General features: G+C 43.3%; 1 protein-coding gene across 6 annotated transcripts in view; it reads right to left on the bottom strand.

The window, feature by feature from the left end:
- Window positions 1-2,514: 2,514 nt before the first annotated feature.
- PDLIM5 (PDZ and LIM domain 5) overlaps window positions 2,515-24,772 on the bottom strand; it is a 111,181-nt gene continuing 88,923 nt past the window's right edge. For all 6 annotated transcript variants that reach the window (XM_085306656.1, XM_085306658.1, XM_085306662.1 and 3 more), the window contains 5 exons: window positions 15,545-15,716; window positions 11,338-11,518; window positions 10,225-10,345; window positions 6,584-6,699; window positions 2,515-5,981 (listed from right to left, as the gene is read on the bottom strand). In XM_085306656.1, the coding sequence (XP_085162782.1) occupies window positions 5,892-5,981; window positions 6,584-6,699; window positions 10,225-10,345; window positions 11,338-11,518; window positions 15,545-15,716 (680 nt within the window). In that variant the 3' untranslated portion in view covers window positions 2,515-5,891. The remainder of the gene's footprint in view (window positions 5,982-6,583; window positions 6,700-10,224; window positions 10,346-11,337; window positions 11,519-15,544; window positions 15,717-24,772) is intronic.

Raw genomic sequence — 24,772 nt, 5'->3', positions numbered from 1 at the left:
AATATTTTGAAAGAGATCTTATGGAAAATATTTTTCCAAATCAGTTATCTCAATAAATTTTAGTATAATGATTTTAAATTTCTTCAGAGACAGTTTTGCTTGCGCTCCTATTACAGCAAGCCTTTCCAAAGCAAATATAAGGTGCTCTTTCATGTGACCCTGGACAACAGACAGCGGTGTCCTATCCCCGACCTGCCATACCCGTGCTAGGTTTGGGCTCACCACAGATGGGAAAGCTCTGCCTTATTTGTTGGTCATCAGTGCAAGTTTCCTAGCTACGTCAACCTCAACCTTCAGAGCATGTTATARAGAAAGAGACCTTTAAGAGTAGTAATGAGCAATACAAAAGCTCATTATAAGTCCAGTTCATAAAATGACAGGCTATAGTGTGCACTACACACAAATAAAACTGAAATCCAAGTTTGAGAACACCAAACGAGAGACTGTAAATTAGCCGCTGTTTTTCTGTCTGGGAAAAGCAATTCTTTAATGAGTTTAGAAACACAGCTAAATATTTTCTTTCATAAATTCAAGAAAAAGCCATTCCACTCCCGAGCCTTCTGTTGGGCAGCTCTTTCTCCTCTCTCTTTTCCTCTTTTAAATTTTAAATACTGCGTAGGAACCATTTGGTTGCGAGATTCCCATAGTTAGGACCAAACCCTTCTCAGAGGAATTTTGGCACCTTATTAATTAGTTCGTTATAAGAAGGAGCTGCACTCTTTCAGTGACTCTTATTTTGCCATCAGTAGAGTGTGATCCCATAATAAATTTCCATCAAGCAAACTATTTCTGGTAATTCCTCCCAATTAACACCGGACTGCTAATAATAAATTAGGACCTACGTGTTTCTGATAGAACCAAGATCTTGTCTGAGCACCAGATATTAASCAACATCCTGAGAAAGTAAAACTCGAAGTTAAATTAAGCCTCTGCTGGTAAAAGGATTTATATGCAATTTTGTGAGAAACTCTTTGAAGATCTCATACAGGGCATTCTGACCAGCAAACATTTTGAGTGACAGAAAGATTTGTTCTGGGTTGAGCAGTGAAAATGGATTTATTGTGAAAACACACTGTTGAGTTTTAAGCCTATAAATCTTACACGGGATTACAGCGTCTTAATGAATGAATGACAGATCTCTTATTTTCGTCGGTGCATTTTAATGTTACATGACGTTGTGATTGATAGAAACCAAACCTTTGCCATTAAAATGTCAAATGTAGACTTGATGCCTTTAAAAGTTTGGCTTCTGGAGTTTAATATACTGTTTGCAAATAGACTTGCATTTGTCTCWTTCATAGCCTAAACACTGAAGGGGAGGCAAATTTTCTGTAAAGTCGCCTCTAGATTTTATAGAGCTATGTGCAGTGTTTTCCTTTGCTTGTATAAACAACGGTAAAAAAACAGCAGGGCATTTGCCCAGTTAAGAGAAATTTGGCTTAGGAGGGTCTTATGAGGCTGCTGTTATCATGAAATACTTGGCCATGTTACAGTAGATGGTTAGGTATCCCTCAGTGAAAGCACAGGATGCTTCGTGCCAAAGCTAAGCACAGCATTGGATAATGCTTGCCAGAGCAGGCAGCATTTCCTTCACCAGTCCTGGCCTAGGGAAAATACAKACACTTTTAAATAAACATTGCAAAGTATTCCAGCTGGGCAAAAGAATCAAGTGAAGATATCAGATATTAAGTCTTACATTGTCACCTATCCTACAATGCTTAATACCGTGTTTCCATTTCTCATTCCATCTTAGGGAAAGACACAGAATCAGAGACTCATTGAGGTTGGAAGGTGCTGGTGGAGATCGCCGAGTCCAACGTGCTGCTCATGCAGGGTCACAGAGTACAGCAGGTTGCCCATGGCTGTGTTCTGTAGGGTTCTGAATGTCTTCAAGGATGGAGATTCCACAACCTCTGTCCCAGTGTTTGCCCTCACAGTTTACAAGAAAGTTGTTTGTTTTCTTTTCTTCCTTTTCCTGTATTTCTATTTGTGCCCACTGCCCCTTGTGTTCTCACTACATACCGCTTCTTTCCCCCCAGGGTATTTATACACATGGATGACATCCCCCAAGCTCTCTCTTCTYGAGGCTGAACAGTCCCAGCACTCTCAGCCTCTCCACCTCCGAGATGGTCCACTCCCTTAATCATTGCTGGGACTCTCCAGTATGCTCATGTCTCCCTTGCACTGGGGAGCCCAAGACTGGACCTGGCGCTTCAGATGGGTCTCACCAGTGCCAAGCTGAGGGTACGGATCACCTCCCTCACYCTGCTGGCAACACTCTGCGTTGTGCAGCCCAGGAGACTGTTGGCCTCTTCTGCCACGAGGACATGTTGCTGGGTCGTGGTCAACCTAGWGTCCACCAAGACCCCCAGGTCTTTTTCTGCAAAGCAGATCTCCGTTCGACTAAAAAAAATCCTGAAGACTAAGCAACACAGATTATGTTTATTCATGTGTACAATCACCGTATTCTTTCACTGACTAGGATTCAGAAAAAAACTCTCACTGCAAAGCAMCTGACAACAGAAAGTGTGGGGTTTTTTATTTATTAAATTTGCAAACRTGACCAGGCAAAACTTGAAACAAAAGACTTCCGAATGCAAGCAAGCAAATTATCAATAACAGCTGATTGTTTCAGGGTAAAACCAAATGAAAAACATGGGTATTCAAACCACTCATCTGTGAGCTGATGTAGTTCCCTTTCCTTCTTACTCGTGTTTGCAAAGCCATTCRTGACTGGAACATGTGAGCAGCTCCGTAAAAAAAAAAAAAAAAACAGGCACACAACTGAACAGAACACCACATACTGAATCACTACTCAATTTGTGCTCTTAAGTTTATTGCATTGTTATATTAAGCATTTGTTATATTTACACATAATTCTGAATTATTTAGTTACAATATACTGAAACTGTCACCATGATTCAATTATTCACTTATAAAGACCTTCTACCTGCAAACAATTAAATCCAATATAGGCAGAGTTTTGAAAGAAAAAGCAATTACTGAAGAAAATGCATGCAAAAAAACTACAGTAGTTTTGTTACTGATATGTSTCTCTGTTTCTAAAAGAAGGGACTGAGCCCCAGACCTTCTTGTGTTCCCTCAAAACAAGAACGTGATAGATCTATCATTGGAAAAATAGTTGTGAGTCTTATGAAAAGTCCAAATGAGAATGGAACGGTGCTGATTTTTGCTATGTCAAGACTGCAGTCAAATATACGTATATATGTATGTGCATATATACACGTCTCAATATACACACACATATATGTATTTGTGTATACAGAAGATATGTATATATAAATACACAATCCCCTATGCCCTCCTCCCCCCAAAAGATTCCAGAGGTAAATATGCAGGCTTACAAATAAAATACAAAGATACCAGTATGAAACAGTCCTAATGAGAAAAAAGAAATAAATATTCAGTGAGATATAYGGCATTATTATAAAGTGCTCTACTAAAATCTCACTTATTAAAATAAYGATAAACATTATGTTCCTTTTTGTTTTAGTTCATTTATATAATTTTGTAGAGCCATTAAATACTCATTATGTATCAGTGATTCCTTTCCTTAAATTTTAAACAAATAGACAAAGCAGAAACTACATGGCAAAGCAGCTACATGAAATAGTACTACTGGAGTCTTTCAGACTTTCGTCCTCAAATTCATTAACAATTGAAAAATTTGAAATYCTAGAGAATATCGCTTAACAAGTATAATTCTAATAAAGGTTAAGATGACAAAACTTAAGGACACAGGCAAATATTGTGCCCATTGAAGAGTTCCCACYCTACTTTGAAATAGCAAGGTTTGCGTTACAGAAATCACCGAACGCTTCATCCTGTGCATTCCCCTCCTCTTTCCTCACGCGTGTGCAGCCTYGCTCTGCTGAAACCTAGTATTTGCATCTCATTTCTCCACATTCTACTAATTTCAAAAGCAACCTGACTCACATCGCCATATCTTGCCCAGTCTGCCACTATCCTGCTGATTTTCRGCCAAACCCACATCTACAGGGTGCGGAAACATTTTTTTTATTCTTTTCAACAGCTTTATACTATTTCTTCCATACTAGCAGAAGTTAAGAGAAAGGTGGTAGTACTGAAGAAAAACAACTTAAAAAACAATTTTGGAAATAAACTGAAAGAGCCCATTTCGTCGACCTGCCTCACTGAAGGAATGCCAAGTATCTTGCACTTTTCAGTACAGCAGCTTTGGTTTTTTCTGTTACAGCTTTTCTTAAAACTGCTTTACTGACCCCTAGCAAACCAGCAAATGGATATGCCAATTCTTTGCAACCTTCCCAGTGATTTGATGGATAAACAACTCTCCTCCCCATCAGTGAATAAAATCTTTCACATCAGTTAAAAAACACCAGTAAATGGTCACTTTTCACATCTAGTGGAAAGAGCACTGATGGCTATCAGTTCAACTAATCTGGCACCGAGAGGCCCCTTCCTCCACGGTGCAACCCCACGGAGTGAAACTCACCCCCGTGCAGAGGGCCATCGCCTCCTCCCCATATGCCTACCATCGCGATGTACCACGGTAAGCCCTACTTTCAAAGCCAGGTGGGGCTTAGCTGGGTGTACAGGTCTTGTGTTGACTCTCTGGATGAAGGTGAAACTCGGGTCAAGCTGCAGAACTGCCAAAGTCTCCTGGGTTGCAAGAAACACACGGAGACAGCACTGGCCCTGTTCCCTCGCAAGAACTGAGAGATACCAAACTGCCTACCTCAGTACGGTATTATTCAACAATACATTCCTTACATTTGGAGGAAGAGAGAGGAAAAACGAAGCTAATAACAATTGTAACAGCAAGAAGAGCAAGAAAATAAGTTTTCAGTAAACTAACTGGCGAACCACCACTATACATGTGCTTGAGCTACCTCATAAAGAATATACTGAGAGAAAAACAACGTCCTCAGCTGCGTTGCAGAAGTTTCCCTCATTAGACACCAAAGCCTCACATTCTGTGTATAAAACCCTGCTACATGCAGAATCAATGCAACTTCCCCTTTCCAAGGCACTTATATGTATCTAAAACCTGGACCGTGAACATAAGCATATGAACCCCCACTCCCTTGCATTTAAGATGTGATCTGACATTTTCTTCCTGTCAAACACACTTCCACTAGCACTTTTTGGCTAGTAGTCTGGTAATACATGTCATGATTTAAAAAACTGTGCCCCATTTATGTTTTCTTCTAAATGGCATTTTTTTAAATTATTCTGCTTGACTTCAGTAGCCAGTCCTCCACTGAAAAGCTTTGTAAAAATCTCAGTCCTTTGCAGTCCCATCAGAGATGCAACTGCCAAAGGCACAGGTACGTATAACTGTGCAGGAGGCTTGATGAATATGAGCATCAGATGAAAATGTCAGTCACTGAACTCTACTCCAYCTAATCTTATCTTTGCTTTGAGCTCCTGTTTTCATGAAATACCAGAGCTAGCTTCAGTACTTCTAGGTGCACTTTAGAAAACCATCAATGCAATAAAGTGATCCAGACAGCTGAAACCAACTCCTCCTCGTTTGTCAAACAGCAGCAAAACCAAGGTTTCTAATATCAGGTTTGTATTTTTATAAAAGCTTCCCTTCTAATATTGAAGCAGCTAAAAATGTGGTCATAATATCATGAAACCAAAACAGTAATGTGCCAGGTATAGAAGTAAAGGCACTCTAGTTTGGCTAGGTGTGTATCTTTTTGTGAAGCAAACCCTAACTGATAAACACTCCAAAGATCAGTGTACAAAACCCCTAAATTTTCCACATTTCTCTTGCATTTTTAGAAAAATGTATATAAATACTTTTAACCGATTATTGAGCATGGACATTTTAACCTGTCTTTCCACTCAGTACATTTGCTAAACAAGATGAGCTCCCAGCATCAGATGTTGACAGAGTGAGCATGTTTCTTGCACAGTGGCTTGTCCTTCTTGGAGAAGAAAGTCTGACCCTCCAAACTGTCAGAACACACCTGAAATGGGATTAAAAAGAAAACATCAACCAATTCAGGTGGATGCATTACATTAGTCAGAGTGCTAAATCATGGCATTATACTAGGTACAAATACATTCAGAGAGTAAGAATTATCATCCTTTTCTCAGGGGTATTCTTTGGGAYAAAATGAATGGCGTAATCTTCTCCTTTTACATCAATAGGTTCTAAACTGGCAGCAGAGTTAGCTCAGCTTTTGAAAAAACACTCCATCATTACGGTTGGGGATTTTTCGTGGGCGTAGATACTAGCTGAGGATAGTCCGGCTACAGCGTCTTTGTGTCAAAAGCAGTCTTGCCGTTTTAGAAATACAACATGTTCCTTTGCGGACTCAAAACGCTCGCTCTGGGGAAGTAAACGGCACGGGTTTAACGCCGGGACACATGGCCGCGATCCAGGCCGGAGGATCTGGCTGGTGCCGAAAGCCCACAATAGCAATGCGCCTTACGAAGAACCGTGAAAGTGCTTTTTGTTTGGCTTACGAGGATTGCAAGRCGTTTTTGCCGTTACTCCCGCATTGGTCAGGTTAGCACAGGCACTGCTACTACGGCTTCGTTTAAAGGCCAGATTAGCTTTACTTACCGAGCATACAAAGCAAGTGTCGTGCCAAGTGTGGCCCAGGGCTTCAAGAAACCGGTCTCCAGCTTCAATGGGGAATTCACAGCCGTGGCACATGGTACCGAAGAGGGCATAGTAATCTGTACCAAACAAACACAGATTTTACGTGTGAAGCACAAACAGAGAAGAATGGCTGTCCCTTTGCAACCTTTGTGCTTTCCCTTAAGCGGCGCTAGTTTTGCACTTGTCCCATCAAGCCTTACAATACCTGCAACAAACACGCAGACATTGGGTACGCTGAACAGACAGCGCCCAGGCTGAACGACTTCGCTGTCCCCCTCTTCTCACTAATGCACTCTCTTCCCCTTCCTTATCCTTTCCACTGAGCACTGCTTCCATCTTCTTGGCGTTTTATTTCCTTAAGATCAGTCGTGCGCTCAGGGGACGCCCACTCCTCGCCGAGCCCCACCACGGCGTGGGCTCCGTGTGCCGCCCCCCTCCCCGTTCAGCCTCTGCCCTGCTGGCTTCATGCCAGCTGTTTGCAYGACACACTTCCTCACCGAGTGAAAAAGCCTTGCCTGTAGTCTGGCACAACGGTATTTGCCCCAGATTCTAACATACAAAATCATCTGGTTTCCATCCTGAATCAAGTCTAGTGATTTGTATCAAGTCAGAATTGCTTCCAATCAAGATTTCTGTTTATTGAAGTTTGTTACACAGATTTTGCTTAAAACAAATTGAGGCTTTATCCAGGGTATTTACTGCACTTCACAAAAAGTATAAGTAGGGTGTCAGGATGGTCATTAGTGACTGGTATCACTAACAGGTACTCAGGCCATTCCCTTTCATGCACTGGTTTACTTGGGATGAGCCCATCAGCACGCCAAACACCCAACGTCAAGTAAYGCGACACCTTCATAAGATGTGTTACAGACAAAGTGACAACGATAACGAAGCTTTGCACTTCATCCTTCATAGCAACACTCTGGCATTGACAGGGAAATCTGATTTTGAGGTCTGTTTTCAAGGGGTCTTATAAGGAGCGGCAAGCAGAGCACAAGTAGGTTTTGTTACTCCACTAGACCATACGGACTCGCTGAAGCATTAATGCGTACTGCAGCAGAGCCAGTGGAGGCTTATCACACGTGCCAAGCACAAGGAAAAAGTCCTGTTTCGGTTTAGCAAAACAGCATTTTATATGATGACCTCCAAGAGCATCACCATAGGAGGCATGCAAGCAGGCCTGGGAAGGCGCTGAGAAGCAAAGCCCTTGCTGGCTAGCAGTGACAAGAACTGCCTTCATCAACCACTTCATTAACTCATGATACTGGCATGAATTTGCAAGTGTTTAAGCAGAAGAAAAATGGTAAAAGATGTCAAATGGTAGAACACTTCTGCCCAAACCCCCTGAAGAGCACAGTTGCATGGCCATACTCTTTCAAATCTTTGCATCTATGCTATTTTATAAGAATCTTTTATTGCTACTTTCCTGYTATCTGCAGTTGAAACTATTTTTAACTTGGCCTCTAGTAGGCGTTGATAAGTTTATTGGCTTTTCTTCTGAAGACAGAGCAATAGATAAGGCAGAGTGAAGGGCATCAGCTTTCTTCCTCTTTCACACATTTGAACTGTTACACCGCAGAAGCCATCCAACATAGACGTCTCATGAAGTAATGTATTATTGCTTCCTGCACCCAGCATTTTCAAAATTAAGTTACTAGTTCTGCACTGGGATGTTCAAAGTTGTAGGCATCTACAGATCCGATTTAATTTCAGCATCTACATTTGAAAACGAGACATTTTGCAGATCAAGCCCCTGAATGCTAATAACTGAAACTGTTATAATTTCTAAAACAGATTTAAAATTAGAACCCCTCTTTGCACAAAGAAAAAGGAAAGCTGGCAATGACATTGACTCCTTATTTCTTTAAAATTAGTCACAGTCTCTTAACTCCAGCTGGATCGAAAGTCTTTGAAGAATGAATACGTCTCAAATCAACATCTAGTTAGAAAGCCAGAGCCATTACAACATATCACGGCCAAYAATGCTTCAGAGAACGTGTCTACATTAACTTGTGCTAGCAACTTTCTATCTCAGAAATAAATGTCGTGAAAAGTGTAATATTCTTGACATGTTGTCACAGGATTTCCTGCCTGAGGTATAGAAAAGTGCACACTGTGCATGGAAGCCTTGTAACACTAGCACAGATCAATGCACTGTGCAACACATGGGTCATCTGATAGCAGGAACAAGAACTCAGTATTTGCAGAACAAACCCAGSCATGAGCTTTCCACCCAAAGGGGAGTTATTGATTACTTCAATACTATTTTTAAATTGTCAAATAGTCTTTGGATTTCTCTAGGATGAAATTTCACCCTACCATCACACTGGAGAACGCTCCTCACATATCCCCTTCCTGTGGTACCCCCAAAACACAACAGAAGCAATGTGCTGCTGTGCTTGGGTCACTGAATTAGCAATAATCTATGTTGTCCTTTCACATCTGCCAACTCATCATCAAACCCGCTCTGGCAGAGGAATTTCGGATAACCATCTATTCCTTCCATGCTGGACTTCCTCATTCCTTCAGTAGCTACCTCCCTTCACAGCGCCCACAGTGAACAACTGCTGGACCAACTTGGAATGAAATCTTAGCTCCAAATGAGTGACCAGGATTTCACGCTATGTCTCTTCCCAGTCATTCCATTTCCACCTTCTGTATTCTCACCAAACGTAGCCTCCAGTTAAATTTACAGTGGAGGGAAAAAAAAAACATAGAAAAGGTCCACTGATGTTTCTTCTATGGATGTAAACAGTATGCAATGCAAAAACAAACATTTTTGAAACATTTTTTTCTCTTTTGCATTTTGTGGAAGTGTTTTATAAATACCATTCATTTCTCTCCCAGTGTGAGAGGGTGCATGGAAAGTTTTATGCAAATTAAGACATCGACAGAAATAAATAARTATTGTTCATTCTAAGAAAAAGCTAGGATTCACTGCAAGTGCTAAAAGACACCCCTCCTGCCCCCGAATTTCAAAGGAGGCTATATTTTTCACACACTATTGCTCATTATGCCTTCAAGYACTAATATCCAACCACTGTAGTTTCCCTGACAACCTTTTTATCTTAAGCTTATGCTCGACAGATGTTATCCCTGATCCTGCAAAAAAACCTTTTTCCTGGGGAAGATTGCTTATTCTTGGATGTAGCCTCCCAGCTGTGAATAGGACCATTCAGAGTAAAACACATTGCCCTCACAGGTATTTTCTTGTTTAGTAAATAAGTAGGTTTACATAAAACCCRTATTATCCTAAAGCCAACCAGAAAATCATCCTAAAATTAACACTTTGGTGCATCACTGATGCCTGCAGCTGAGAGCTGAAGGGGAACAAGAAGTAAAACCAGTGACAAAAAGCTCCTACTGAAAGTTGATGAAGAAATTCTTCCCAACCGCTCCGAGAGGGAAACCTGCTGCAAACTCCAAGCGTCCACAGCATTTGTTTTCGGTGTGAACTGAAATATCAAAGTTACATGAATTTATCGGGACATTTCTGCTGAAGTGGAGCTGGAGAAAAAGTTTTTTTTYCCCCCTTTTTAAACCTTATTAAGGCTCTGCCTCCCTGCACAGCTGCGGCAAACTGGGGTTGTGTTACTTCTTACCCGTCTCGCAGTAGGGATCACCATCTTCCAAGTGGAAGACATTATTGCGGATTGGGTTATGACAGGCCACACACACGAAACAGGAAACGTGCCAAGTTTGTTTCAAAGCATTTATTACTTCCTGTGGGGATTAGAAAAAGCGTTATTAACACATTATTTTGATGTGACGACTAGCTTGCGGCGACCATGCTTCTACACTTGATTAGTTTCAAGGATACTTTGCTGCCTACTGCTACTCTGAAAACGGGCTGCGCACGCAATTTCTGCTGACGTTAAACTTTATGAAGMGCTGTATTTATGGCACCTCTCCTTATTTGTCAGAAGTAACATTTCCATTTCTGGAAGGTTCACATAGGGTAGGACAGACTGAGCAACAGATTTATTCAGGTTTTTCATCTTAATTTGCATTTTGCTTACAATGGTCCCCTGAATCGAGAAAAACAGCATCTTCAGTTCCTCCCGGTTTGCGAATAGTTAATCAGAAGACATTAGGGAGAAAATTACGATCGCTCTGTTGTGTTTTGGAAGAGGATATAGTGCCAAATATGACTTGAGAGCTGCGTTGCCAAAGCCCTGCATGACCGCGGTTACATAAGGGAACAGCCACTTTGCTTTCTGCAGTGAAGCGCTAGACGGTGAGCTAGCAGGCTCACGTAAGCGATGTTCAGTAAGGAGAGGCATCTGTCTACTGGCATTACACAGGGAGTATTTCAGTGCTTTGGAGCTGAGACCGCATGCTGGCCTACCAGCGTGTTCCCCAGTACTCAGCTTAGCTAGGGATGCTAGGATTTTTTTTCCCCTGAATTCTGCCAAAAGCTGCCAATTAAAAGCATTTTGCTCAGAAAAATCTAGCAGCTACGGAACAGGGGCTGGGCATGGAAAAGCAAACGACAGCACCTTTTCTCAAACAGTGTCAGAGAGAGACTGGGAAGGGCCAATACGAGAAGAGGCAACGCGTATCTGCTGTACGTGACGGCGACTGAAAACGCGTGTCCAGAGTACGCTTGCAGGAATGCAAAGCGGGCCAGAGAAAAGGGAATTTCATTACGGAGAAGAGCTGAACGGTGCACTTAGCACCGATGCTAAAGAACACGCGAGCTGGGGGTCACTTACGCCCAGGATCTTCCTCTGGCAGCGCGAGCACTCGGGGGCGAAGAACTTCTCGTAGCAGCCCTCGCAGTACAGCGCTCCCTTCTCCTCCACGAACCCGATGTAGGCCATGGAGGTCTTGCAGTGGGCGCAGTTGAACTCCTCCGGGTGCCACGACTTCCCCAAAGCCACCAAGAAGGGTCCCCTGGTTAGGAAGAAGAGACTAGTCAAGAAAAATCAACTGGCAYGGCTCCGGGGCAAACTCGTTAACGGACTTGTCTACAACACCTCTGTGGTGTTATTCTTTAGCTTGCAAACTTGCTCTGCTCCGTCCCTCTTTCCTACTACAGGCTCTGAAAAAGTGTCAAAGCGCTGCTTGCTTCTGGTGCATCCAGGTGCCTCTGGTGCATCCAGGTGCCTCCCAGGAACACTCGACTGCAATAAAAACTAACACTTTTTGCTTCATCACGTTTCAACAAATCGTGTTTAGAATTGCATTAAATACAGTGCTGAAGTGGCTGTTGGCAAAAGGAAAAAAAAATCCCTATATTCTCAACTTATTCCCAACTACTACAAGGTAATATTTGACTCTGTGATACCACCAGCTCTTTCAGCTTGCATTTATGCAAAGCCATGAGCGTTAAAGCAGATTWGACTCTATTACAAGCTGATACCATCAGTTTTCTTGTTTTTGTTTTTTTTTCTCCCTCCTAGAAACTAGTTAAAGCAGGCATATTTGGTCCAGTGGGGGTAACCTCCTCCCACCCCTTCATTATTTGGAAATTTAGAAACACAAAATAATGATACCTTTCTAACATTTGCCTGGCTAATGGGACAAGGTTGACAGACAAGATGAAAGTGTCCACTTATGATAGAAAAAAAAAATGTCAGTTTGTAACTCAGAAATMTCTTGCAAATGTCATTATATCAATATTCATTTGAAAATATATTCAGTGTTAATTTGTTAATTCTTTTAATTAATGTATTTATTTTAATGAGGTGCTTCCAAGGTCCCAACAAGCCTTAGCCCTTCAGAATTTAAGTTTCAGGAGAACTTTGTGGCTCATGTGCACTTCTCTCACTGAGTTTCCCACTTTTGCAGTATCTAAAAAGATGCCATTCTTTCTATAATGTGCCACTTTGGTCTGATCTAATATTTCACTGGGGAAAAAAAAAAAAAGAGTGTGTAAAGCACTAGTATCACCATCCTGTTTGCTAGGTACTTCTTGGAAGCAGAGTAAGGCACGAGAATATTCTTGTTAAGGTAAGATTTTCATATGAGCAAAGCAAACGTAATAGAGAAGGAAAAAAACTTAAAATTTGTTTTCAGGGTTACACTAACTGCAAGGCGGACAGAGGGGCACTTCACTGAGAGGAGCAGCTGGTTGCTTTCATTCCTCTTCCACACGTTCTCCGGACACGCTATGCACTTCAAGCGGGAGAGGAAGCCAAGGATAGAGGGACCYCAACAGATTCAGGACTACTCGTGCRTTTTCTGGTGCATTTACATCAGTATTTGGAGATTCTTACACCCCAAAGGATTGCCATAAATTCAGTGGTCACTTATAAAATCCGGGCCTGGCACGCAGCAAAGGTACAYGGGCAATTTGGAAGGGGAAGTAAATAACGTACAAGGAAAAGCCATATAATTTTGCTATTTTCTCACTTATAACTAAATATAACTTTATCAAGGTACTTATGATATTTGGCAATAACCTAACTTCTCATGTGGCTTTTATTACAACAGTGAGCTGGAACTCAGATTTGGTGGTGGAGAGATCACAAGGATTTCCACATCCGAGGAAGAAAATCACTTTACAGTTGACCATACAATAGTCTAATCTCTGGGTAAGTTTCTTCTTCTCACTTGAAAACCCCACGATATATAACTTTCATACAGGAGATGCTTAAGGGAAGCACCAGTCATGCTTTATTGCCTTCGTGCCGTTTCCAATACTTAGTCCTATGAAAAGGTGTCAAAACCAAATCATCATTCATGCACAGACATRGCAAAGAGCACAAGGCTGGGAATGTGCATGTGGACTTCAAGGTGACACCCAGGTCTGTACTGTGGCATTCAGAGGCTGCCCAAGAACCAGAAATCATCAGGAAACGTCAGTTAGAAGTTTGTCAGACCTTCACAGCAAACGCATCACAGTTTGCYTACATTTTTAATACTTTTGGACAAAGAAAAGCTAAACTTAATGAAGCTTGGAAAAAAAAAATAAATCTTCAGACAGTAATTGAATCAATAATTAAAGATATACCAAAAAGTTATGTCTCTAAGAGATGGTTTTGGCTCAACAAGCTATGGTTATTCAATGCCTTCGTGTAAAGTAAGCCAACTCCACAATGCGTTTTGGCTTCGAAACAGGTGTACAGTGCAATGCTACTTGATCCTCCTCCTACCTTTTCATAGGTAACGCTACCACCAAGGGCACGAACTGTAATTATGCTAAAACTTGAACTCTACGTGCTGTCACAACCTCCCAAATCCAGCATGTGCTGCAAACATTAGGCATGCTCGGTATTGGTCAATGCATGTCAACTCATCCTGGAACGAGACAAYGCTTGCTCYGAGTAATTGAGGTGGCATTTAACACGTGAAMAAATAYGAGGATTTAACCASTAAGAGCAATTTAAAGACAAGTTAKAYATGCGTAAAGGTTCCTCTTCGTGAAGAGGTGTCACTTGCAACAGGTGACAGCGGTTTAAGTGCTATTAAGTAGGGCCYCCGGTTTGCCCCACRCAACAGAGGGTGCTCCAGGGACCTCATGCTCCCTGTTTACCAGGCTCATCTCCCGTGATTTAAGGGCTGGGAGGAGGGGTTACCTGCTCACACGAGAACTGAGCTCTATGGCCTGAGGTTCAGGGGCACAGAGCTGCAAGGGGGTTCAGATCGTGGACTTTGACTACCTTGACATATTTAATGGAAACAGGAAAAGCTCTTCCAAAATACCACAAGATCAGTTACCAAAGAGTCATCTAAAATGCGCCTGATGTTAATTGAACTGGTAGAGAGCTATCAGAATGGAAATCTAATGGAAGCAAATAAGGCAAACTCGATTCGGCTGTAGGGATCGAGTGATTCAAGATAGCTGAATCCTCTGATGCAGAATTCAAGTCGGGGCTCCAGAGGTTTTAAGAAGCCAAGGTCAAAAGGCTGGTTTCCTATGATACTGACAGAAATTTGTACACATCATAGAGCTCATCGTTTTTTAAAGCTCATTCTTCTCACAGAAGAAGTCTCTTTAACTATGGTGAAACAGTGCAGGGTCTTATTCTGTGCACTGAAAACACAGAGAACATAAATGAATGAAGAGAAATATTACAGTGCATTACTTTCCCCTTGTAGCTGAACAACATAGGAAACTAACTCCCTTTCTCTCTCTTTTTTAACTGAACAACAAAGAAGAAAACATCTGAAAAATAAGACACTCTTCCAATAATCTCAGGAAAGAAATCTAGAGAAGATATAAAACGCAAGGTAAATGAAAACCAGGAAGATTTACATGAAATGTAAATTGAAACGATTGCTCCTTGGATGAGACAGCCACAATGAGCTCTCAGAAATCATTGCCTGAACAACATAACCCAGATTCATTTTTTTCCTCCACATGACTGGATGTCTTAGGTTACTCAGCAGAGTTTAAMCTAACTATCTCAACTGGCAAATTTGTTTTTGTTTAGTCTCTTTTCTAATCTTTTCCATCCGAGTTAGACAAGTCAAGGACACTAGTTACCACAATACACAAATCCCACAGAGCCCCTGAAAAATTTAAAATCTATCGTCTTAGGAAATTTTTATTAACGTGGTCCTAGCAATTGTTATATCTGTATTCCCTGCATTTCTTACGTGGAGGGGGSCTGCTACTTCTCTTCCTCTTCTCAGTTAGACACTCTGGCTTATAAATGGACATCTGCGACAACTTGTTCTTGTTTAATTTCCACATAACCTACCATTTGCTTCCCGTTTGCTGATCTTCTCAGTTTTATTGGAACGGGCACGTAACCGAAAACTAAGCTTGCTTAGCTGTCTTAGGCTTCGCTTTTGCTCTGCTCCGGCCAACTTTCCGATCAGCAGTAAAACACGTCGCAAGGCCGGGGCCGTCGGGGCTCGCGCCGTCGTCGGCTTTGTCGGACGGGCCGCGCGCGGAAGCGGAGAGGAGGAAGCGAGAACCGCGGGAGCGAAGCCACGCGCCGCCGCCCGCCGGGGCGAGCGGAGACAGACCTGATGACTTGGTCGCAGTGGGCGCACATGGGCGTGCGCTTCCCCGCGGGAATGTGCTCTGCCCTCTGCACCAGCGTGTCCGGCTCGGCGAGCGGCGCCGTCGCAAGCTTCTCGCTCGGGGCGGCCGTCCCCGGCGGCCTGACGCTGTTCGACGTCCACCCGCTCACGGGGGCTGCGGAAAGAGCACCGAAAGCGGTTAGGAGAGCGGCCGCCAGCACCCGGCAAGCTGCTCCGGAATAGGAGCAGCGGGCAAGGTTTGCCAAACGCCTTTGCCTGGTGCGGCGTACACTTGTCTGCTTAAAGCAAAACACTAGGAAGTGCTKGTCTGCCCCGGTCCCCTCCAAGCCAGGCTGTCCAAAAGCCTGCGAAACAAGGCAGAACGGTCTGGGCTAGCTTGCAGAAGCAGCGGACAAATTGCAACCTATTAAAGAAATTAGGTGRAGGAATATATAACCTGTGAAGGTGTTATTTCGCCTTAGACGCAAAAGCTGAAGCCAAGGATGTAAATGTTTCAACAGAGTCAAGAGAGCACGACATACCGACTCAAAGCGTTTTAGAGCACGTGCGACAGATCACACTAACCTAACAGCTTAAACAAGAGCATATATTCGATACGACACGTACAGGATCTTAAAATACAGCGCTGGATAAAAAAAAAAAAAACGTACTTCTAAACCAAGTTTAACCACTGGCCTCCACCGCCGAGCGCTGCCAGCGCGAAGCGCTGCAAAGGCGACGTTCGCATCCGCTGTGGATGAGTTACGACCCTGACCCAAAATCCCRACGTCTTCCGAGACGAATACACCCATACCCTCTCGTGTGCGCTCCGGCTTTGAAGGCCGCAGGGCAGGCGTGAGCTTTTGCAGAGTGCTAAAAACGTATTTACAAAAATGAAACGCGCAGATGATACTGTTACCAAGGGCAACGAGGGAAAACAAACACTCCTCTGCTTTTCTTTCTCCTCTATTGATATATGCACCTTGGTAACGTACAAGCCACAGCAACACAAGTTTATGGAAGTAGTTATTCCTGTCAAGTGGGGAATTCTTTTTCTTTTTCGAGCGCTCTGAAGAAACGCATTTCCACAGCCTTTTATTTGCAGCCGCAGGCAAGACAAACCGGGACTGTTTACTCTGTGTCCTGCCTTCAGTGCAGCCATACTAAACCTTGCAAATCAAAAAGCAAAATAAAGATCAGAGAGAAACAACCAAGCAAGGACTGCATCTTGCAATGATGCAGCTCCCTAATGCAAGGTCATGGCATCTGCATGCAGTTTTGCCAAGACTTTTTTTTATTTATTTTTAATTGTTATTATTATTTCTTAAAAAAAAAAGAAAAACTGAGAATTAGCTTGTGGAGCTATAAATCTTTGTGCTAGTCTTCCCCTCTCATCTCTCACACTAGAGAAAGAAAAAAGAAAAAGTCTCATTATCTCCCTAATGCAAGTGCTGACCAACCCTACCCCACAGGAAAGCTACTTTTCACGTTAAATACTGCATTCCCTGCTCAGATGAAAGTGGCATACTCATTCCCAGAGAAAGTCTAAGAGACAACGAAAAGAGAAAATTCAAAAGAAAGTGCATAAACCTTCTAGTCGCAAAAGTGAGAAAGCCACACACGAGGCCACTTTTTCAAACCCATCCAGTGAACTTAATGAACAAAACYCCTTTATTTATGTGCACTTGTGGCTAAAGTAGTACAGCTGGAAGAGAAATCCTTTTCAACACCRATGCTTTTATAGCATAATTATACTCAGTATTAATGCACTGATACGGGCTCAATACCTACTTCTACCTAGTCCTTCTCCAAATAAAGCAATACGGTTGTGCGCATTTGCTGACTAATTAACTGGCTGGTTTGTCAAACTTTCTAGAATCAGCCCATTTCAGGACTGACGGATTTGTGGATTCCTTCCAGCATCTGAAGTAGCAAAATGTATACCAGTCATCGGCTCTATGTTTTAAGATGAGCCTACTGTTTACATATAATGCATAATAAATCAATGTATAGTATCGCAAAGTATAACATTAGTATTGCGGACTGGTATTTAGTAATATAGAAGTATTTAGAGATGTGCACCTCTAAAGCATTTGATCTTGAACAAGTCACTGCTACTGTAGTTAATTTAGATTATAAATGCCTGCTAAACTGAAAGTTTGGGAACAGATAAAAATGGAAAAGGTGTCAGGAAGGCTTTGAAGACCAGAACAAAAGTGTTTTTGATTAACAGCACTTTACTTCACTATCGTCACATATGGCCTTCTAATTCTCAGGTCCTATTTCATGAGAAGACAAATTTGTTTGAGGACTCTTTTCTCCATAAATCAAACTGCAGCACAGCTTCCAGCGTGCTGCTAGTTTGTGTTTGAGTTACCTGCCGAATCCCAAAGCCCAAGCACTTCAGCTAGCTCTTGTTTGCAGTGCAGTTAAAAAAAAGCCATTCTGCTCTTAAAAAAAAAAAAAGAAAGAAAGAAAAAAGTACAAACAGCACAATATTCCCTTTCCTTTGATCTCCTTACAGCTTTTATTGATGCTGTTTTCACAAATGATGCTTTTCTGAATGCTGCCCAACTTTAAYGTTGCTGCCTGGCCAGGAGCACGATTTCTTTACATAAATTTTCAATATTGTTAGGCAAATCTGACAAAGCACAGAAAGAAAGGAAAAAAAAAAAAGAAAAAGAGGAAGAGAACTGAAAAATAATTGCTCTGCTGACGGTCCTCTACGAAAACAGGAGTTTCTCTTTTGGAGGGAGCCACACTACGAGTCTCATGTGAACACCAACCGGGGGCAGTGTTCAGGCCCCGCTGCATTCTTCTGCAGGCCAGAAACCTGCCTCTGAGGCAATTTTAGCAAAGGCTCCTTACTCCCACTGTAGCCTAATGACCACTGTGGTTTTTTCTTCTAACACGATCAGCTGCTTTCTTGCAACCTATACGGATGCTCAGTGTATGCTCATCATTATCCCACCTCACGTAGCTACAAAATTGCAAATATTAGACCATTTTTCCCTTGAACAAACACTGATATTTCCCTACAAGACCATCCAGCTAAAAAGCAACTTTCAGCCAGCAACGGGGAAGGGTCAGAAACCCTACTGGGAGCTGTTCGCCCCAAAGGGCTGGAGAGGAGCTTGYTCATGCAAGCCAAGAAAAAATCTCCAGGGCCAAGTCTCAGATTTTTGCAGGCTTCGCTCCTCCTTCGCTCTCTTTAATTAAACCTGCTGAAGCACTGCCGGTTCCCACTTCTGTATCGCCACSGCTAGCCTTGCTAAAGCAAAATAAAGAAAACCCTGCCGTGTTCCTGATTATTAACTTTCTACTTTATTAGGTTTAAGTTCAGCAAAGCCTTCGTGTTTACTTTTCCTAAACTCCTCGGTACAGCTAGTTTAATATTTAACGCAGTTTTAGGCGAGGTAAGGAACTGGCTTTCTCTCCTTAAAACTCCCGGTGCCGCCGTTACACTAACAATAGCCGKCTGCGCTGCTGAACGCACGGATCACTGCGAACGCCAGGGCAAGCTCTGGAAGAGCAAGGCGGACACGCCGCCGTGCCGGAGTCGCTCCGGCAGCGGCTCCCGGGTGCCGAGCAGCCATACAACAGCCCGGACTGTTTAACGCTCACTTAAACATAACATCAGGCTTCATGTAATATCTATAAATAACAATGCTACTTGAACCGCGGGGAGCGCCAGAATTTCGTTTTAAAGCGTCCTAGCTCCGTGATTTATATACTGCTATCAAACTACTGTATTAGAAATGGAAAGTATAAAGGTTCATATGTCCAATTTTCTGACTTCTCCTAATATATCTGTATAGCGAGAAATCTTCCAGCTCCTTTCYTCCAAAGCAAACAGATGGCCGGATGAAGCGACGTGTCTGAAAAGTTCGGTTGTCAACTCATTACATCAGCTGCACATAWCACCCTCTCCGCTTCAAGGCCCGCGTGAAATTGCACAAGCAAGACRGAGAAAACCATAGGATAAGCAGGGAGGGAAAAAATAAATAAAAAATAGTATTTGGCAGTTCTCCCTTGGTTCCTGCAACATGCTGAAAGTGCAATCAAAGCTAAAACCCACCGCTGATTAAAGGCCGGACAGGAAGGATTAAGCCATTCTCGCTGCTCTGGATGAGGGCGAGCGCTGGTATGCACCCCACGGCAAATCGCAGCAGGTGCAGGGGAGGGCCAGCGTCAGGGCCCTCTGCAGCTCGCAGGCGCTCAGTTCCCGTGCTAGCCACCAGCCTCGCAGCTGCAAAGGCTCCCACTCAAGGAGCTGCAAAGCACCTTAATTAAAAAGAGCACGGTGGGTTTGGCTAGTCCAGCCTGTCTCCTCGGGATTTGTTACAGCATATACTGTCACAAATTTGGCACAACTGGCACAGCCTTTACCAAAAATGTCTCTCAAAGAGCAAGAGAAAAGGAAGACCTATTCATCCCCCTACACAAGCCACTTTTATTTCTCTGGAATGACAGTTTAGAAACCCATCTGGTTGTTTTCTGCAGATACCATGCTGCTTTCCTTGTTATAAGCTCCTATTTTTGACCTTGACAGCTCGACTATGTCCAAAGAGAGCATGATGGCCCGGTCTTACTTAATGCATATTATCTGTCATTTCCATTGAGTCGATGTTCGAAGCTGAACAGCGATAAGAACGTGTTTACCAAAGATATATGACTTGGTCTTTTCATTCACTGTACAAATACGAGGCATAGTTCTTGAATGTCCTCTACCTGGACATCTGAGGAGGACACAGCACTCCTCTGAGCTGGTGTGAGCAGCGGTGCGAGGTGGGAATTAAGGAAAATCAATCTGGCCAACTGGTCTGTAACAACAGACTATTCACTTTAAGAAATCAGAGAATGGGCTCATCCAATTGCAAAAGCAGATGACTGTTCCCAATGGGTGTGAAATTATTACAAAGAGCATCTTTACCTCTGTTTAAATGACCAGAGAAAACAACATGCATCTCTCCGATTTATGTACGCAATGACTGTAAACGCACCAAAGTTTGGTGCAATCACATATGAATTTAGCAACATCAAATCATAGGAAAGTTGTCAAAGGTCATATCTGTGTCAGAAAGCAGAGTTTCGTTTCACAAGCTCAGAYAGCAAAGTGCACTAGGCCTATCTGCCTCCAGAAAGTATTAGGCACATTTCTGTGTCATTACTGTGATCCACCCCTTCTTAAAYACAGATACTCAAATTAAAACAGAAAATCTGTTTTTCACCATGTCTGCAGGAGTCGCAATTTCACTCTACCATCAAATTAAGGTTGACATTTATAAATTACTCTGGTTTCACAATGGGTTTTGCTTGGCTAAGTCTGAGTTCACATTACTTAACTTGTAAGAATAAATTCTTGTGGTGTGCTGTCATATGACAATATAATCATTTAGATTAGATGAAAAATCAATAAGAAAAACAGTCTATAMCCCAGGATCAGGAAGCTTTTGTGTTTTGMCCTGTCAATCATACCGCTCTTTATGGACAAGACTGYTTTTCTGAGCAGCAACTGCACAGCGCAGTGGCAACCTTTAACAACCTCTTCCAGTGAAGACATCTGTAACTTTGTATTTTGGGACCACTCTACCAGAGGGCCAATGGACAACAACAGGATTTGCCTTGACAACTTGTAGTGTTATTCCAGTTTCTTCCCCGAGTTCAGACCACAGTCATCAGTGGGCAGGTAGCCACGCAGAGCACCCAGTAATTAGTCTTGCCTCTAATTTCCTGTTTTACGAAGGGAACAAACTGAGATGAGATGGCCCTAAAAACAAAGTGGACAACTTTAAGAACAAGGTGATGTTGATGCAATAGGGTCGTCTGCATTTTCCAGAGCTGATGGGCCATCATCCCAGCTGACCTGGCCTGAGGGGCCCTCAAGTCACCCGGAGCGAGATGGAAAGAAGCATTAGCAATGAAACACAGGAAAAGCAAAGGTGGGGARAACAGCCGAACACTTTATGGATCTCGAGCAAGGCTTTACTGGAAGGATACGCATTCCGCTCTAGCTCAATGAATCTTGCTCTCYTCTCCTCTCTCCCTAGCTCCATACCACTTGATCTTACGGCAAAACTCCCCCTGACTTAAACAATACGGTCTGGATTTTTACCGCACGTCCTGTGGCAAACCTCTCCAGAGCCAGTCCTGAGGAASGAGACACAGACCTGAACTGTTGTCAGCGTATGCAAGCCAGGATGTCAGATCACACCTAGGAACAGGTTTGTATTTTCTCCTGCTTTTAAATTTCTCTTATTATCAAGGGAGCAAGAAATTGGGGGAAAAAAATATACAGCGAGACAGCGTGTAAAAGATAGCTCCAGAGATGGCAAACGCAAGGCTATCAAACACGCAAAAACAACTGCAAGGAAACGGCAGAATTTTTCAAACAGAGCAGCCTGGGGAGCAATTTTCCTGTGCTTCCAAGCGTTGTCTCTGCCGAGCAGAGCATGTGCGTAACACATGCTGCTGGCTGGGGTTCGGCAGGGGACAGTGGCGGGTGCTGCGGACTGCGCCGACGCTCCAGCCCCGCTCAGCTGCAGAGGGCTGGCGTATCCCGGCGGGATCCACCCGGGAGAGGCCACGGGAACTGGCACACAGCRGCTCACTTAAAACTGCACACCTCCAACACTGCTACCGCAGCCCCTCTCCGCTTTGCCCCTCGGTCCCTGCTCACGGGCGCGGGAAGCGCCGCGAGCGGTTAAGCGACGGCAGCCTCGCTGGCGCGTCGGCGTTTCGCCAGCCGCGTGGCCGAGGACAACGGCGTTTCGYGCGCGCCGGGAAGGAGGCGGCGATCTTGCACGGGAGACGCACYGCTGAACCTCGGACCGCTTTTGACCATCGTGGATCCTGCTGCGCTTTCTGCAGGAACAAGTTGTCTCCTGGCCAAATTCCAGYCCGCTTAACTGCATTTATTGGATAATTATACTTTCTTAAATTGCCCCAGCAGTTTCAATTTGACACGGTACCGTTCCCTTCTTTTCAAGATGCCGGCGAGTGTCACAGCGAGCTGACAAGCAGCTGTTGCGTTTCACCCCAGCAGCGRCCGCGTGACGGCGGTGGGCGAAAGCAACTCCCGTGCGTGCACTGCGGGCTCGCGTGCGGTACCGAGACTGTAAAACGCTGCGGGGTTACTTGGAAATGAATGGTGCTACTTAAGTGTAAGGTAATAGTTAGCTACTGAATAGTRAAATAACTCACCAGGGTTTTGGTGAGCAGTTTGTTTATACGTTGAGTATAACTATCTTCTGAGCTTCTCCCTCTGCTGTGCAAACAAAACATCAGAGCCCCACATAAATTAAGTTTAAAGGCTTAAAGCCCTTGTCTAACGTACAGTAGCAGCCACAATTTAACTTATTTCAGCAACAGGAAGAATTAACAGTATAGACAGGAGAAACCTATGGCAGATGCCTTCTTTCCACAACACTGTCCTGGCTGACCGCACTGCTGCGTTGCGTGCGTGCCCCACATGCAACATTTGAGCACCCAACGTGTCACAAATCAGACTTTCGGGGTTTGTTTTGTTTTTTTGATAAGCAGGGTTTATATCCTGCTTCTCCTCACTTCCAGGTTCTTACCCACAAATACAAAGAAAAGCACAGGGAAGCCCTCAGTTCCTTTACCAATGAATAGCCCGTAAAAATAGCATTTTATTCCAGAGAGAAATAAAACCTATGTTACCTTCATGCTGGGTGACTAACATGTAGTAATTCCCTTGTAGGTAGGTATCAGGAATTCTTGAAAAATAACAATAGTCGAATACCTGTAAGTGGACATCTTTTTCTTTTTTTCAAAGAACTTAAGTGCTTTAACCACCCTTCACAGAATTTTCCTACAGGTAACAACTGAGGAAGTCCTAACATGCAGAGGTGGATTTCACCTGACTAAACCATAGCATCATTTTGGCAAGTTGTGATCCCAGCAGCATTGYCTCTAAAAGCATCTATAAGCATGACTTACCTGTGTCGTTGGACATCTTTACAAATAAAATTACTGGTAATGCCATGCCATAAAACAGCAGACTACAGCTTCCCTAGACACAAATGAAATCCTGTGACGCGTCTGCTTTCCTATGGAAACAACCTGGGGTTATGTAATAAATTCATTAAAAGAGTGAGTGCTACTAGAACTACACAACGGTGCTCCAAATAAGTTTCTGCTATTAATTGCCCACTCAYATGCACATTTATATAAAATTATGTCTTCCTTCTGATTATTTGCTAAGATAGACTTCAACTATGAAACCAAGCAGGCTCCAAAGGGGTTGGGGGTGTTGTGGTGGCGGAGTTACTGGTTTCAAATTTTGTTTGGTCTATGTGCATTGGCTATTTGAATTTACAGAAAACTGAATGAATTCTGCTGTTGGTTTGCAATCTGCGAGCCTAGTGACTCAAAACCAAACATACTTCGAAACGGTTATATCTTTGTTCTGTTTCTGCAACATTTGACCGATTTTATCAAAGCACTCAACTACTGACACGGTTTTACCTATGGGAGAAAGACCGCTGACTTCAGCCTTRTTGCGTGAGCTGAGGTGCCGTGAAACCTTGGGCATTTTTATTTTTGTAAAATAATGCCTGAGAGAAAGACGACGATCCAGCCTCTGCTGCAATGCTGCTGTAACCATGCTTAGGCCCTTTTCATCTGCTGCTTTTGCATTACTGACCTCTTGAGCGAATTGGGCAATGCCTCCCCTATAAAACCACAGGTGAGAGCTTGCAACAAGTTTAAAGGGCAGCTGGGCAGTGACGCCCATCGTATAACTGTCTAAYAGCTGCCAGGGTGCCTTAGGATTTCAATCAAATTGGGAAATGCATCCTTTTAACTATGAAATCAGGTTACCGGGTATGCTAGGAGTATCACTTCTGAACTCACATTAACTCCTGGGTGTCTAACAACATCTCGATCCACATCGCTGCCCTTCCTTCAGTGCACCTTCCCTTATTATGAAACTTTGCGTTTTCAGCGCCTCTATAAACCCAGTGCATTTTGTCGAAATAGGCTGCCAGGCTATTAAAAAGGCATTAGGTGCGAGAGAAAGACACACACACACACACACACACACGTACAGGAGGATCCCGTAAGGCTCATTTCCTTCAGAAACCAAGCTCAGCACCAAACTGCCTCGAGGCACTGGCCTTACGTCTGCGTAGCACGATGGGATGATGTCAGAAAGCCAGAAAACTGCCTTCCAGTACTATTTTTATTTCTGGCTCCTTGAATATTTCT

Source organism: Rhea americana, unplaced genomic scaffold (genome assembly GCF_003343005.1).
Source record: "Rhea americana isolate MKP2758 unplaced genomic scaffold, rheAme1 scaffold_244, whole genome shotgun sequence".
Lineage (NCBI taxonomy): Eukaryota > Metazoa > Chordata > Aves > Rheiformes > Rheidae > Rhea > Rhea americana.
The sequence above is the reverse complement of the archived record's forward strand: the minus strand, read 5'-3'. Positions and strand labels throughout refer to the sequence as shown.